The sequence below is a fragment of the Lontra canadensis genome, unplaced genomic scaffold, assembly GCF_010015895.1.
Source record: "Lontra canadensis isolate GAN:19392208 unplaced genomic scaffold, GSC_riverotter_1.0 scaffold179, whole genome shotgun sequence".
Lineage (NCBI taxonomy): Eukaryota > Metazoa > Chordata > Mammalia > Carnivora > Mustelidae > Lontra > Lontra canadensis.
Genome location: NW_022631173.1, coordinates 2000084 through 2015789, shown reverse-complemented (window position 1 = coordinate 2015789; position 15706 = coordinate 2000084). Strand labels below are relative to the sequence as shown.

The 15706-nt window shown below is 48.9% G+C and overlaps 1 protein-coding gene across 3 annotated transcripts in view; it reads right to left on the bottom strand.

Moving 5' to 3' along the window:
* Positions 1 to 15706, bottom strand: part of AGBL4 (ATP/GTP binding protein like 4) — a 1476328-nt gene that overhangs the window by 107834 nt on the left and 1352788 nt on the right. For all 3 annotated transcript variants that reach the window (XM_032846637.1, XM_032846636.1, XM_032846638.1), the window contains exon 8: positions 9033 to 9147. In XM_032846637.1, the coding sequence (XP_032702528.1) occupies positions 9033 to 9147 (115 nt within the window). The remainder of the gene's footprint in view (positions 1 to 9032; positions 9148 to 15706) is intronic.

Here is a 15706-nt window from a genome sequence, read left to right as displayed (position 1 = left end):
CCCCTGTCTTTCTGATCCCTCTATCTCCTTCTAAATTGGGGGTGGGGGTGGGGGGTGGGAGCAGGTGTATGATGAGTTCCATCTTCAGTGGAAATAATACATAAAAACACTTGGTATGCATAAATTCAATTATTGGTTGTATTATTATCAACACTATTGTTATTTAACATTATTCCTCTGTTTTAGAACGTGCTGCCGATCTCTTCCCCAGGCTAACTCCGCCTCATGCCTCAAGGCTTACCTCACACAACACCTTCCGGGGGGCCAAGCACAGGGCAAAGCCCATCTCATTTCCCCAGGGCACAGTACAAAGTAGGTGCTGTGTGAGGGCCTGAGGGAAAGAAGGGGGTGGGGAGGAAGAGAAATAAAGAAGAGGGAGAGGAAATGATTGAGTTGAAAGGGTTCTGAAGCAGAAGCGGAGTGCAGGCAAAAGCACAGGCATGAGCAAGGGTGGGCCAGTTTAGGGCCCTGCAAAGGGCCCAGGTAGGTGAGAGGAGCAGATGGAGGGTGTTCGGGCAGGAGCAAGGTGGACCGTGGGAGATGAACCTGAGGAGGAGGCTCCTAGACACCAGACTTCACAGTTCAGGTTCTTGCCGGTGGCCAACAGGGAGCCATGGGAGGATTTTACACAGAGAACTAACGCTCTTCAAGCAGTTGTTTAGGAACTAAGACCAAAAATGACAAAAGTTCTTGATTCCATTGTTTTGTTCCTCCAGACTCCCCAGCCACTCATTCTGGGTTACTGTCTCCTCAGAGGCCTGTGTTCACTGTAGAATCAATTATTAAAATCAACTTGCTATCAACTCTCACTTTGAAATGCTATTCAGCTGGTCGCAGGGACAGAGATGGGGGGCTGCCTCCACAGACATCTAGCCATCTGGCCTTTTCTGTGGAAACTGGCTGCGAAGCTCATTTGAATAATTGGTTTTGGCGGTGTGCACTTGTGGGTTAGACACCTGATTACACTGCCAGCCCCAATGTCCTTTCAGCCTCCTTAGAAACATTGCTTGGGTTACATAAAGCAGGAGAGTGTTTCTGGGAGGTGAGGCTCTGTCTGGTCCCTGTTGTCGCTTGTACTTTGTCTTGACTAACTGTGTGGCTCATTCACTGTGTGACCTTGAGCGAGTTACTTAGCCTCTCTGTGGCTCCGTTTCTTTTTTGTTCAAAGAGAAAGAGTGATTCTCACCCTCTCTATCTGTATGCCACAGGCTTCTAGCAAGGCTCTAGGAAAAGCTAGGGGAGTTGGGAAGTAGCAGAAACGCAAGTGGGGAGATAGATGTTGAAGAGAGCTCCATGTCAGGAAGCAACATGCATACAGGCTGCATTGGGAGAGGGACGCCCCCCGAATGTTGGGGAGCGATGTGCATGCAGGCTGTATGAGAAGTGTGTCCGCAGAATGGGGCCTGGGGATGGTCCTTTCCAACTCCTGTTCCACTAGCTAGCTCTATGAACTTGAGGGACTTTGTTAATCTATCTATGCCTCAGTTTCCTCATCTGTAAAATGAGAATGATGATAGAGTTGTACTGAGGATTAAATGGAGCAGTACATGCAGAATGCCTTGAACAGCGGCGGGCCCTGGAGGTTCGAGAGACGTTGGCTACGCATCATTGTCACCATTGTCACCATCATCGTCATCATCATAACTGATCAGTCCTGGACACTAGGCCTCCAAGACAGACAATGACATACATCTGGAGCATGTTCAGAGAACAGCAGGAAGGACGGGGGAGGGAACTGGATTTCAGGTTGTATGTGAGCAGGTACAAGGTTCTGGGGGAACAGGAGCTGGCAGTGGTTTGAGTGGAGAATGGGGAAATGTGGGGACACACAGTCTTCAGAGAGCTGAAGTGCCACCATGTAGAAGATAGACTAAAAACAGAATAATCCTTTGGGAGGGAAGTCGAAGTGCTGGGCTGGCAAGTTTAGCCCGAGTCCCAAACCTCTCTAGCACTTTGAGCTAGTAGCTTGGTGATACTTTAGAAGGAAGGGAGCCACCCAGGCGTGGAGGTAGACAAGAAGAGGGGGGCCCGGCTATCAGTCAGGGACACTACTGAAGGGATCCTGGCCCTGGGTAGAGCGCTGAACTGGCAGTCTCAGCTCCTCTCCTACTCCAAGGCTGACAGTGCTGGGACAGAGGCCTTGGGGTGTGTGTGTGTGTGTGTGTGTGTGTGTGTGGTGTGTGTGTGTGTGTGTGTGTGTGTGTGGCATGTGTGGCAGGGATGGGGGTGGAAGCAGCACAGTGAGAAGGGGCTGGCAGACCTCTTGGTGAGGCGATCCTTGCAATGGGCCTTTGGTTTCCATTTCTAGCATGATGAAAAGTTCACGGTTTTGATGCCGTCAAAGAACAAATAGAATGCTGACATGTATTTTACATTTTATGTAGCTAATTATATGCTCTATCCCATTTTGGAAAGTTTAAAATATTTCTTCCTTTGGACGTTCGGGTGAGCAAGGTCAGCTAGTTATGATGCCTGAGCGTGTGCGTGTGCGTGTGCGTGTGTGTGTTGGAAATACCTTGCCTAGTATCAGCTTCTACTGTGCTTAATGATATCTTGCTGTGCTGATCTTTTTTACTGTCTGTGTCTGGTGAATTCCTATGTATCTTTCATCCTTTGAGAACACCCCCACCCCAACACACATCACTGTCAGTCAGAGGGAGGCACAGCCTGCTTTCCGGACACCATGTAGCAGGAGGTGAAATCTGTAGGAGGCTGCAGTTGGCCTGCCTAGATTCATAAACCTGCTCTGACCCTTTCTGCCAGGGGACCCTGGCAAGTTCCTTGCTGCCTCTTTGCTTTCACTTCCTTCTGTATTTAAAACAGAGCCATAGAAATAGACTCATCAATACAGAGCCCAAACTGGTGGTTGCCGGGGTAGGGGATGGGCAAAACAGGTGAAGGGGATTGAGGAGGGCAGCAAAACTGCAGTTCTAAAATAAATAAGTCCTGGAGATGGAAAGTACAGCATCAGGACTACAGTTAATAATCTGTAGTGACGTATGCAGACAGACAGTGACTACGTTTACACTGAGCGCTGAGTACTCTGTGGAACTGCCCAATCCCTGTGATGTCCCCCTGAAACTGATAGGATATTGTCTATCAACTACACTCAGTACAACCGTGTAGAATTTTTTTCTCCTCTAGTTTTTGACCACTGTTTAAAAATCTTGTGAATTAACTTAAGCTGTCCTTTAGTTTTCTCATAAATTATTCAAGATTTTCTTAGGGATTTCAGTAGTTCCTCATACACGGATTAACTCTTTCCCTCCTGTGTTCTTCAGTTTATTCAGTTTTAGGACATACAAGCGTTTCGTATGAGAAAGATGGGCTCTAGGACCCCCTGGGCTGCTGGGAGCACTAAAGGGGATGCTCTCTCTAATGCAGAGTTAGCGCTATGATCCAGGCCTCTGCGGTATCACACGCACACCCCTATAATACAAACACTGGGCTTCTTATTGGCAGAGGCTGCCTCTGATTTCCATCTGCTTCCCTAAGGCCCAGTGCAGGGTCTGACACTCAGCAGGCCCTCAATAAACCTTCGTTAAATTGGATTTACTGCACCAGAGCATCCTGGGCTACGTGAGGATCACTAGGGCCAGGAGACACGATGTGGTGTGGGTCTGCCAACAGGAGGGCCGAGCCTTTCCACTGCGGGGGCTGCGGGGCCTTGCTATGAAGCTGAATGGTTTCTGCGCCACCACAAGGGGTCTGGGACTCTCCCCCACCACCACGCTCCCAAGAAACACTGAGGTTTTCTGAAGATGAGAAATTTCACAGCATCCTGCTATCTTTTGGGTAACTGCGTATTTTATGATGACTAATAGGCAATTACTATGGTAATATTGCAATTCAGCGTGTGTGAGGTTTGGGAAATGAGAAATTATGGGTAACTACTTTGGACTCATTTCTATGGTAACAAAAAGTAATTGTCATTAAATACCAGTTATACTGAGGCTGTACCTGGTAATTATAGATTTTTATGCCCAGAAACATAAATAAAACCAATAAATTTATTCAAAGGTCTATGACTGTTTACTTACACGTGGCTCTATGGGATACACAATGACAAGCACCTAATTAAGAAATGCAAACCCAACACAGAGTTTCATATTGTCAGATGGAGATGGAGAGTCTGTTTTTCAAATGCAAGGCAACTCGTGCATTGCACATGCTCGGAAGGAATCAGTCACAGTAGGGTCCTGGAGGGGGTGATGGGATGGTGGCAGCGGAAGGGACAGTGTGTGTGGGTAGCCACTTTGGAGGCAGGACACCGGGGACTGCCAACCCACCAAATCAACGGTAGACGGACTCAGCCCATCGCCCCCAACCCCCAGTGGACTTGTTGTAAAGATCAAACGGGACCTGCCTTGCAGCTTCTTGGTTCTATAACACCTGAAGTTATAGCATTTATCCCTCGAGAACCCAGGCCTCAGATCCCCCTAGAACCCTCTGAGGATGCTCACAGGGCATCAGTACTGGTACCATACTTCTTATTTTTTTTTATCGTGGTAAAATATACAAAACATGCAATTTACTGTCTTAATCATTTCTAAATGTGAAGTTCAGTGGTATTAAGTACATTCCTAATGCCGTGCTATCATCACCCCCCCGTCCATCTCCAAAACCCTTTTTATCTTGTCAAACTGAAACTCTGTACCCACTAAACCCTGACTCCCTATCCCCCCTTTCCCTTTAGCCCTTGGTAACCACTGTTCTACTTTCTGTGATTTTGACTGTTCTAAGTACTTCATATAAGTGGAATCATGCAGTATTTGTCTTTTTGTGAGTGGTTTATTTCACACAGTAAAATCCGCAAGCTCATGCATGGTATTAGCCAGACCATTTCTGACGGTGCCTCTCCCCAGTGCTACTACTAACTGGCAGAAGATGCCTTCCACCTCATTTTCCTCTTCCAAGAGGGGAGGAGGGAAACGGAGGCCAGAGGAAAGGAGTGTCTCGCCCAAGGACAAGAAGGCTCAGGAGGGCGGGGATCATTAGAGCTCCATTCTCTGCGTCCACCCCTGGCTTGTAGGGCAAAGGCCCTGTCTGGGGATGCGGAGAGTCCCTGCATACACCACGTGACTTCAAACCTGGATCTTCACCTTCATAGCCTCAGTTTCCCCTCTGTTCAAATAGCTATAATAAAAACAGACTCTCCTTTCTCAAAGAGTTGTTGTAAAGATGAAATGTGGTTTTTTAATGCCTTCAAAAGATAATGTCTTGTACAGGAAAAACGTGTGGCTACAAACCCAGATTCATGCCACACAAAGATCAAAACAAGCGGGCTTAGGAGGCTGCGTGCATTCAAGTAAAGGGTTGGGAAGGGGGGCACTCGGCCAGGGCTCCTCGGCCCCAAGACCGGAGCTCCACGCCCCCGCACTGTTACTAAACACTGCTGCTGAGTCTACTTATCCCCCTAGGAAATATGTGTCAGGGGTCCATTCTGTGCTGGGTGCTCTGCCAAGCTTTGGGGACAGAGGCGGACAAAGTCCTGACTTCATGGAGGCTGCTATCTAGAGAAGGAGGTCGTCCTTAAACAGATAGTCACAGGAATGCCCACGTGGTGACGACTGGGGCAAGGGCTAGGAAAGGGTGGGGCCGATTCCCAGAGAGGCCTTCCTATGAGCTGGCATTAAGCCTCAGAGTGAGCTGCAAAAAGGCCACTCTGGGGGGGTGGCCTAAGTGAGACAGCATGTCCAGTGGCCCCACGTCATTATTTCACACCATGGCATCATTGCTGTCCATTGTGAAGTCATCTAATGACTGCGGATGGTTCCTGGGGACGTGCTCTTTGCTGTCACCAGCTGAGGCCCTTCTGACTCCTCCTGGAGGCCATAGTTCAGGCACAGATAGTCTGGTTGGCAAACGCTGCTGCCTTCCATAGAAAGGGCATTATCTGTCATGCTGTAGCAGCTGCCGTCGGCCGTGCTGAAATACTATTTTACTATAAATACAAGAGTATAGGTACTTGTCCTGTGAAATAGAAGTTCTGCATGATCAAACCTGGGAAATCTCCTGCCTTTCCTTCCTGGATTGGATTACATGTATTTTTAATGGAGAAGAAGGGAAAGGGGAGAGTGGGAGAGAGAGCAGATCCCTGGCCATGAGGGCAGGCCTGTGTCTCATTCTCCACATAGGGTCTGGCATACCTGGGGCAGACCTGCTTCCCTGCCTGCTCCTCACAACCCACACAACCCAAGGCAGCTTATTTCACTTTCCTGAGGCTTGAGAGACTGTACATCCTGAGGGGATGTTGGGAGGGAAAGAGGGCGGGGGGGGGGGGTTGTCTGTGATCCAACCTGTTTCCAGCAATGGGATGAAATCCTCTGAGGTCTGGAGCTGTTTACAGCCCTGAATTCTGCCAAGTACCCTTCCCTCTCTCCCCAACTCCCTTCCTTGCTTCCTTTGCTCCTCTCTCTCACCTTTCCTTCAGTACTCAAGCTAATTTGGGTAGATTTTCATTATTTGCTAGCAGAGAAATCTCGGTGAACACCCTCCTTCGCAAACTTGTGTGAGGACTAAATGAGATAAGTGTAAGAGAGCTTGACGTGGCACGGAGCAGGCAAGCAGAATTCTTGAAGTGGTATTTCCCAAGATGGGTTGAATAACCTCTGATACCACTGGGGGCTGGGGGGATGCAGAGGGGGGCAAACCAGCTGTATAGGGTTCCTTGGGTTCCCCAAAGGGTTCCTTGGTTCATCTTTGGGAAACACAGGGTACATTTTCCCCTCTTGAGATTGCTATTGATCAGCATATTCAGAACTGAAAGATCTTCTTGTAAGAGAACACAGTTAATTTTGCTTAACTCTGTGTTTCCCAAACTCATTCAAATACCAAACTCCCTTCTGCCCTACATTGCCTAGGCAAGTGCCCCCAGGATTGGGCCACACTGCTACAGTCAATGAGGGCTGGCCTGGAGCCCCTCTAAGTCACCTTAAAGCTCTCAATCCTTAATATTATTACTTTTCACCTTCTCCAAATCTTCAGTAGTGAATTGTCATGACTGATAGGCTCTTTGTTGCAATTCAGAGCTGTTTTAGCAATAGGATTAATGCCTGTGGTTAGAGATTTGCTCCGGCTCTTATAGAGAGAAATACATATTCTCATGAGGAAAACATTGAGGGTTTAGACTTCAATAGAGAACCATTTGTGAGGGTTGGCACTCTTTTACTCTGAAATCCCCCAATCAGAAAATCTGGAGCTTGAAAACTTATAGAAAGCATCTAGTTCCCCATCACCATCCCAGCGGCCATCAGAAGCCTTAGAGGGGAAAGATTTTGGTCAAGGTCACAGACCTCTTTCCATCTCACCATCCCTGTACAGCAGAGGATGACATAAATAAGTGCATAGAGTGGACAAAATTGACCTCTGACCACTGCTGCTCTTGTAATTAAACAGAAATGTTAACCTAAATCAAATGGTCTTTCCACCACCATTACTGCTAACAATGCCTTCTGTCCAAGGAAGGTGGAAAGGCATTGCTCTCAGGCCTGCAGCAAGCCATAAAACCTGCCAGTGCTAATGAACCATTGCTTGAGCCAATTAAAACAGGAAGCAAAACTGTCTTTAATTAAGGCATCATGCTTCCCATGGGCTCTCTCTAACTTATACCCAGAGGAATTGGGAAGCCCCGCTGGACCCAGTTGCCATGCTTTTGGAAAGCAGTAAACCAACTCTGTTTAAAAGGGATCTATCTGGGTATTGAAAAATCTGGGTTCTAATCTGAGCTGTGTAGGCTTTAGTTTCTTTATCAGTAAAGTCATCCCTTTCCTTCACTCATGTCCATCAAATGGTTCTTGAGCATCTACTGTGGGCTGACCCCTGCAGCCAGGCACCACGGACACAAGGACCACAAAGGCTCAGTCACTGCTCTCTGCTGGCCTGAAGTCAACGGGGTCCATGCAATGGGATAACTCTTGTTCAATAACTAGGCCTGTGGGTGCTTAGAGGAGGAAATAACTAATTCTGTTTGGGGGTTTGGGGAATGCTTTCCAGAAGGAGAGACATGAGCTGTGGTTTGAATAAGGGTTAGTAAGATAAGGAAGGGATAGCAGGTTCTGGCCAGAGGGCAGCCTTGAGGAAGGTAAGGATCAGGAACCAACAGGACATGTCTAGGGAACTAGGCTTTGCTTAGAGAGGCTGTAGCAACAGTTCTAAGAATGGAGGGTGGGAAGTGAGGCAGAATGTGGACAGATAGACACAAGGTCACATAGAGCCTCTTCTGCAAAAGCTGCAAGGCTGAATGTTACTTTGCAAGGTGTGGGACTAATCCACTCTAAAGATGTGTAATGTGCACAGTGAAATTAAATAACTAGTCAGCTTCACAGGCTGTGTGACTCTGGGCAACTCAGTTGCCGCAACTGTCAAATAAGAATAATCACACTATCCAAGAGGATTCAATGTTCTATTGGCAGATGATTCACTGGGCAGTGAAATTTTAGGCTATAAACTGTGGTGCTCAGCCAGGAGAAAGAGAGTTCAAGATCTGAGTGCATGAGTGCATGTGGGGCAAGCTTGTATGCCCACATCAGAGAGAAATGCTGCTCAGATGACCTGGGATGCCACTCTCCTTCATCAATGACCTCTAAGAAGAAACACAATCAAAACAGTCATTGCTATTACCCCCATATGATATTCTGCCAAGCACATTTGTCTCCCCCATTTCTTTTGATTCTCACCAGTGCCCTATCAGGTATGTGATCATTGCCTTCATTATGCAAGAGAAACTGAGCATCAGACCGGAAAGTGAATTCCCTGAGGTTACACAGAAGTGGGTGCCAAAACTTGTTCTAGTTCTCCTGACTCATGGCCCAGCAAGCTGACCAGAAAATCCTAGCAGGTTACCTCAGGTGACTGTGCATGAAACATCCAAGGCTCATTAAGTCACATTCTCAAAAACCAGGGTGAAAGTTCCTCTAATGAATTCATGAGTAATATGAAAATTTTCTCAAAAACATATCGCCTTTTTCTTCTCACTTCCATCCCACCATTCCGTGACTACCAGCTTCTGGGCACGTTCCCCTGCTCCTCACCTGTAATTGCCTAGGTAGACTCCATCAGGGTTGAGCATTGGTGCAATCTTGAAGACCAGGTGCTCCCGTAGGACACGGGCAATAGGGTGCTGGCTTATAAGGAAGTCAATGATCCCTAGGGAAAGAGAAGAAATCTGGGTTAACCTCAAAGTGTTTCAAGAAGGAAGGAGAACATTTTCCTCAGCTTGGAAGCAGTAAGAGTTCCGAAGGTGATTTTTGGCCTATGTTGTCAAGCATGGTGGGTGTCTGGCTATGGATTAGGTGTTGTCTGGTGAGTTTTATAACCATATCTCTGTTTCCAAGGGACAGTTCAAGACATAATGTTGAAGCCCACGGGCAGATGGAAGAGCATGTGTCCTGCTGCAGAGTATCATGTGGGCGTCTAAGAAAAGAGCACTTGGAGGGCCTGGATTTTGACAGATAGAGATAGACGAGAGGCAGGGTAACTCCGAACAATGAATTAAGAGCTACTCTCTAATGTCTAAGTGTTGACATTGGATTGGACAATTACAGGGTCAGGGACTCAGGGATCTAAACCCTCCTGTTGCTGGTGGTTTCACGAGAAGGCAGAGAGGAGGAGGAATTTGGTTACAGTCACATGAGGAAAAAGAGGTTTCTTCAGTGTCCCAACTCTACCCCTCTTCCCAGTTTGAGATCCCGCTGTTCACAGGCCCTGGTTCATGCTGCTTCTCCTTGCACCAATGCTTGCCTCCAGGTGATCAAATTTAGAAAAGGTGAATTCTCCATGACTCTCCAGCCACAATCAGGCAGGCCCCAAGTCTCTTCCTTGTATCTGGCAGATCTGCCCTGTATCTCCATCCCTCTGCTACTTGTCTTTTCTAGGCCACCACCACATATGGCCTGAATGACTGCGACCACTTTTGGAATGTGCGCTTATCAGCCAAAGGGATCCTCCTAAAGTGCAAATCAGAGCCTGTTAGTGCCCTCATTGACTTCCTTCTGGAGATAGCCTGCGTAGCTTGACAATGGGTGGGGGGAGGAAACAACCCAAGTTCTCACCCTACCATTCCCTCCCCTCTCTACATTTCAACTTCTTCAGAGACCTGGGAAAAAGGAGGCGAAGCGGAGCTCTGGCATTCTGAAATAATTGTAATGTTTGAAAGCGGTAGGAGGGTGTACAAGCCTCCCAGAGCATAGAAGGGAACACCTTTCCTGCTGGAGAGAGAAGGAAAGGCACCAAGGAGAAAGAAGCTTTGGAGCTGGGCCCTCAAAGATAAGCACGTTTTGACAGACAGACAGGAGGAAGCAGCAGGGTAACTAAGAACAATCCATGGGCCAGAGGCAGGCACTTAGCTCCTGGAATGATAAATGGCTCCACAGCACATCCCGAAGCTGCTGTGACCAGTGAGGGACATCTCAGGCTTTCCATCAGGCCAGGGCTCAGAATCTATCGGCAGCTGAAAGCCAGTTGGACATCATTTACTTCTAGACCAACGTGGCAGTAGACCAGATGCCCTAATTTATTTGTTGGTCTTCATATTAAAGCTGCAGTTTGCCAGTAAACAGGCAGGCTAATGATGCCAGGTGCCCTTGTTAGGGGCTAATAATTGCTTAATCTGTCCACTAATTGACCCCGGCTCCCGGGGCAGCCCTCCATCAAGGAGCCAGGCTGCACTCAGGGCCTGGACACGCTGCCTCAGAGGATGGCAGAGAATGGCTTTTGGAAATGGAGTAGCTCATTGTGATCCATCCTCCTTCACAGATGAGCAGATTAATTGGGCTGCCAATTAGGCAGCTAATAAAAGGATGAGAGAAGACAAAGCCAGGCCAGAAGCTGCAGCCATCCAGAGCTTCCTCTCCCATAGTGAGTGTGGGGCAAGGAGAGGAGAGGTTTTAGACTCCTCTTGGCTGGAGGTCAGATACAGTTCAACAGGAATCATTCTGCATGACCAGAAGTGGGAGGAGAGTCTTTTGTGAATGTGTGTGGGGGGTGGCAAGTGTAGAGTAGTGTGAGGAGAAATGTTGGAGAACATAAGGGTGGAGAGGAAATGCCGCCCCCCTGGCCACAGACCAAAAGCCTCCCATGGACTGAGGAAGCAGAAAGACCTGGGCACATGCATTCACCTAACTGGTTATCAGCTGGAGAAGCTACTAGTTTTCTCTGGCTCGTTTCCTCAGCTTGATACAGGAATAACAATACCCAATCTGGAAACTAACCCATGTGTCTGGGTTAGAACACCTGTACTTGAACTGCCTGACACAACACCTGGAAATGGTCATGCGTTTTAATCAACTCACTGAGATCGAGGATTGAGAGGCAACAAGGATAGAACAAGCTGAATGGAATTTGGAACTGGGGGTCCTGGTCTGTGAGGTTTGCTAGCTACATGACTTGGGAGCAAGGATGCTGAGTTGAAGAAGCCAGCAAACCAGCCATCGGAGAACCCAGGTTCTAGCTGTGCCTCCGTTACTGGGTGAGCTTTAGAAAGACTCCAGCCTACTCTCATCTTTAAAGTTAGGAGAAAGAAATTGATAATTCCCAAGGACACATTCCACACTGGCAGTCTGGGATTCCATCCTTTTATTCCTGTCCCCCAGAGTTGAAGGGTCCTCATCTATCAAGTGAGGAGAATAATCTCCCTCCTGCAGGGGAGACACAATCAACCTCCTTAGATCAGTCTCTGTACCTTTGATAAACAAGTTCGCTGGGTCCTTGCTTTTGAACTGATTTAATCAGGAAGGTGGAAGAAAGCAGGACAATAGGAAGACTGGAGGCATGAGAGGCTGGGGAAGGGGAAGGAAAAGTGGTAGATGATCAGAAATTATAGCGAGGTCACAGAGCTCACTGCCCTGGGCTGACCTCAGCCTGGTCGTGATGAACCTCACCAGGCAACCCCAATGAGCTATTCGTTGTTATTTCTCCCAGTGTACTTGGTTCAGGTCAGGGTACACAGCAGGTGCCTATTAATGCCCACTGGTAGACTGGCCCCAGGCATTCATTTGGCCTTGACAGAGTATAGGGTTAGCTGAACTGAAAATCACTCTTTCTATAAACATTCACAAGGCCAGGTCTGCACCATAAGCCTGGAATTGCAGGATACAGAAGAGTTCTTGCCCTAGCACTTGCACGGTGGGAAAGCAACTCCCATTGTAGTGACAGGCAAAGGCTCAGGCAGGAGTATCTGGGGGAGCCCTGAGGACTCAGAGCGCCTAGGAAGGGGCTGTGGAGAATGGAGATGTAAAGGATGAGTACAGTGAGTCCAATGAAGGGTTTCCAGGAGAAGGAGCTCTGGGCTGGAGGATCCCACACAAAGGCCAGAAGGTGAGGAAGAAGGCCTGTTGGCTAAGGAAGAGCTCTTCAATTCAGGGGCATAGCTCTATGATTAAAGGTACAGACTATTCAAGCTATCTGGGTTTGAATAGCTGCGTGGCCTAACGTCTCAGGGACTCAGTTCCACATCAGTTAAGAAGGAAAGAAGAAGGGGCGCCTGGGTGGCTCAGTGGGTTAAGCCTCTGCCTTTGGCTCGGGTCATGATCTCAGGGTCCTGGGACTGAGTCCCTCATTGGGCTCTCTGCTCTGCAGGGAGTCTGCTTCCTCCTCTCTCTGCCTGTTTCTCTGCCTACTTGTGATCTCTCTCTCTGTCAAATAAATAAATAATATCTTAAAAAAAAAAAAAAGAAGGAAAAAAGAAAACTACCTTGGGGATTGTTGTGCGGATCTCCGTGAGTTAGTAGAAGGAAAGTGTCTGGCACGTAGGATATGGGCATGTGTGTTGTCTGACTTTGCTCCCATTTGGTTTGGCTGAAGGTGTGGGGAAGAGAGGATGTTGGGAGAGAAAGGGAAGAGGTAAATGGGGATTTGCCAGTCCAGCTGAAGGATATGAGGGGCACAGGAGACCACTGCCAACGACAGGGACCGACCTGGGATCCCCCACTGCAGTGTGGAATGGTGTTTGGGCTCGGTGTCCTGAAGGTGGGCAGAGTGGAGGCTGGGGGTAGGCCTAGCAAAGAGCCAGCGAATATAGAGTCTTGCAGGCAGGAACTGGGGTCTGACATGGGGCTGACCTGCAGTGACCAAGGTCCAGGAAGTCGCGAGGATATAACAGGTGCAGAGGAAGCAATGTGGATAGATGGTGACACTGAGAAGGACATTACCTGTCTACCATCCCCAAGAGCATCACCACCCTTCACTGAAATGACACAATCCTAGGGAAAGCTGATCCCCAAATGACAGAGATTTAAGTTTCTGGTCCTTGGAAGAATAGGGCTTCAAAATGGAAAATAAGTTCAGTTACAGAAAAGTCTGGAAAGTTGTGTTTCCTGTGCCCTGGAGGTTTGGGGATTGGGGCTTGCATCTGCTGTTCAAGTCCTTCTTCTTGCCAGACTGTGAGCTCCAGGAAGGCAAGGATGGGTCTACCTCTTGGCCACTCTCTTGCCAGCATGTAGCTCAGCACCAGGCATAGGGAATGTCCGCAGTAGGTGCGTATGACTAGAAGGAATAAAGATGGACCCGGGATGTGCAATGTATGCTCCTTAGTGGGGCTGAACTGTAATTCTATTGGCTCCATGTACAGGGATCAAAACAAAGTCAGAGTGGTAACATCACTTTGCTGATGTCTCACAGGGGCCTCAGTGGGTTTCAGATCCAGTTCTACAGGCTTCAAAGTGGTACCTTTTCCATTAAGGCAATATGGAAGATTTGCATGGGATCTGTAGAATGTTTGCATATACGCCTTCAGGATTTTCTCTCTAGAGAGTTCTGTGTGAGGTTGCTGTTGCCTCTGCTAAGAGGCAATCTGTTGCAATGGGAGGAGCCCAGGCTTCAAGCAAGACACTTGAGGGTCTCTGTGGGACCCAGAGTGGGGGTCACACGAGAACAGCCACTCTAGGCCTTCCCCTCGTCAGGCCCCTGTCTGCCCTGAGCTGAGTCCAACAACTTCAAATCATGGAATTGCAAGGAGTCTGGCCCTGAAGAACCTCAAGTTCCTGGTCTTGGTTCTGACCTTTCCACCCACAATGCTTCCCATTTCACAGATGAAAAGACAGAAGTTCAGGGAAGTGAAAAGCCCATGACCACCTCTTAGTGGGTCTGGTGTTTATTTACACAGGCTGTAAAGGATAGAGAGAGAGAGAGGAGCAGAGGCGGCATAGGTGAGGGATAGGGGTGGGAGGAAAACAGTGGGGGAGGGGAGGGGAGCAGAGGCAAAAGTCACCACCTCACCTTAGGAAACATTAGGTTGTGCTTGGTCCTAGTGGTTGTGAGTGCATGGAATGTGTAGACGTGTGTGTATCTCCCCTCTCCTCCTCTTATCTCCCCAGAGTAACCCCAAGGAGTGAGCTCCCTGAGGGATGGTCAGCTCTATCTCCTTGTCTGAGCCATGGGGGGCCCCGTGGCACGTGGCAGCAAGGCTCATTTAACCCTCACAGCAGCCCCTCAAGGACCATATTGCTGCCTCCATTTTGCAGGTAAAGAAACAGATGCTCTGAGAGCTGGGAACTTGCTGAAGGTCTAGGCCGGAAGGTGGAGGTGGTAGGACTCACACTCGGGCCTGCCCAAATCCAAGGCCTTGGCTCTGCCCACTTCCCCACGCTGCCCTCCAAGGGGTGGTAGGCCTTGCTCATACTAGATAGCATAATTTACTGGTTTGACTAATTCAGTTACGAAGGGTCTGCAGAGGACAAGTGTTCTGCCACTGGCACTTTTCGGAGTTGTCCCAACAACCCCCGAAAGCTTCAGTGAAAGAACATTCACTCGACCAGAAATCAGACACCTGACCAAACCTCGGACCTGCAATCTGCTCTTCCTGGAGCAGAATTGAGGAGGGCTCTGCTAGCGGCTCTCTCAGGAAAATAGCAAGGAAGGAGGTGGGCTGGGGCACACGGCACAGAAGCCACACACCCACGTTTGCATGCCTTGTGGGGGTCAGAGGAGCCATACTGGACACCAGCCAGGTGCTCCACAGTAACACTTCCTTAGGGCCAAGGGTATTCCAGACACTGTCCTAAATGTTTTATGGCTACGAACTCATTTAATCTTTACAATGACCCTATGAGGCAAGCTTCCTACTGTTATATCCCTTTCAAGATAAAGGAACTGAGGCACAAGGTCATGCTGCCCTACGTGGAGGAGCTGGGGTTCAGGGTCAGGCCGGCTAGCTCCACACACTGCACTTCAGGGCCCCTCCCGAGCTCCTTGGACCTTTCCTGTCTTGGCTGGAAAGTGAGGATAGTTTGGCCTCCCATATGCCAGGAGTGGGGTTTGGGGCAGCCAAGGGATAACTGAGAATCCCCCATCCAACCACCAAGTGGGGCCTTGAGGAAATCTGAGCCTTGCCACCTTTACCGCCGCCCCTCAGAGTTCTAGGACGACATAGTTTCCCTCTGCTCCCAGCAGCAGGTGCATCAGCAGCTCAGCTGTGAGGACCGTGCTCCCAGCCAGATGGGGAGGTCCAGGCCCCACATGTCTGTTCCTCACTCAAGGTCACTGAGCCGGTTAATGTGAAAGAAGCATTAACTGGGCTGGAGGTATCTCAACCGTCCTTCTAGGCCCTCCCCAGAACAAGATGGGTTGGAGAGGGGATCCAACTGGGCCCTGTGGGGCTGTGGTCTAGCCTATCTCCCGCATGGTGAGAGACCCAGAGAGATGGTGCCTTAAGGTGTCTTAAGCTGCCTCAAGAAAGGGCAAATTGTGTCTCCAGAGACAGGTACAGAGA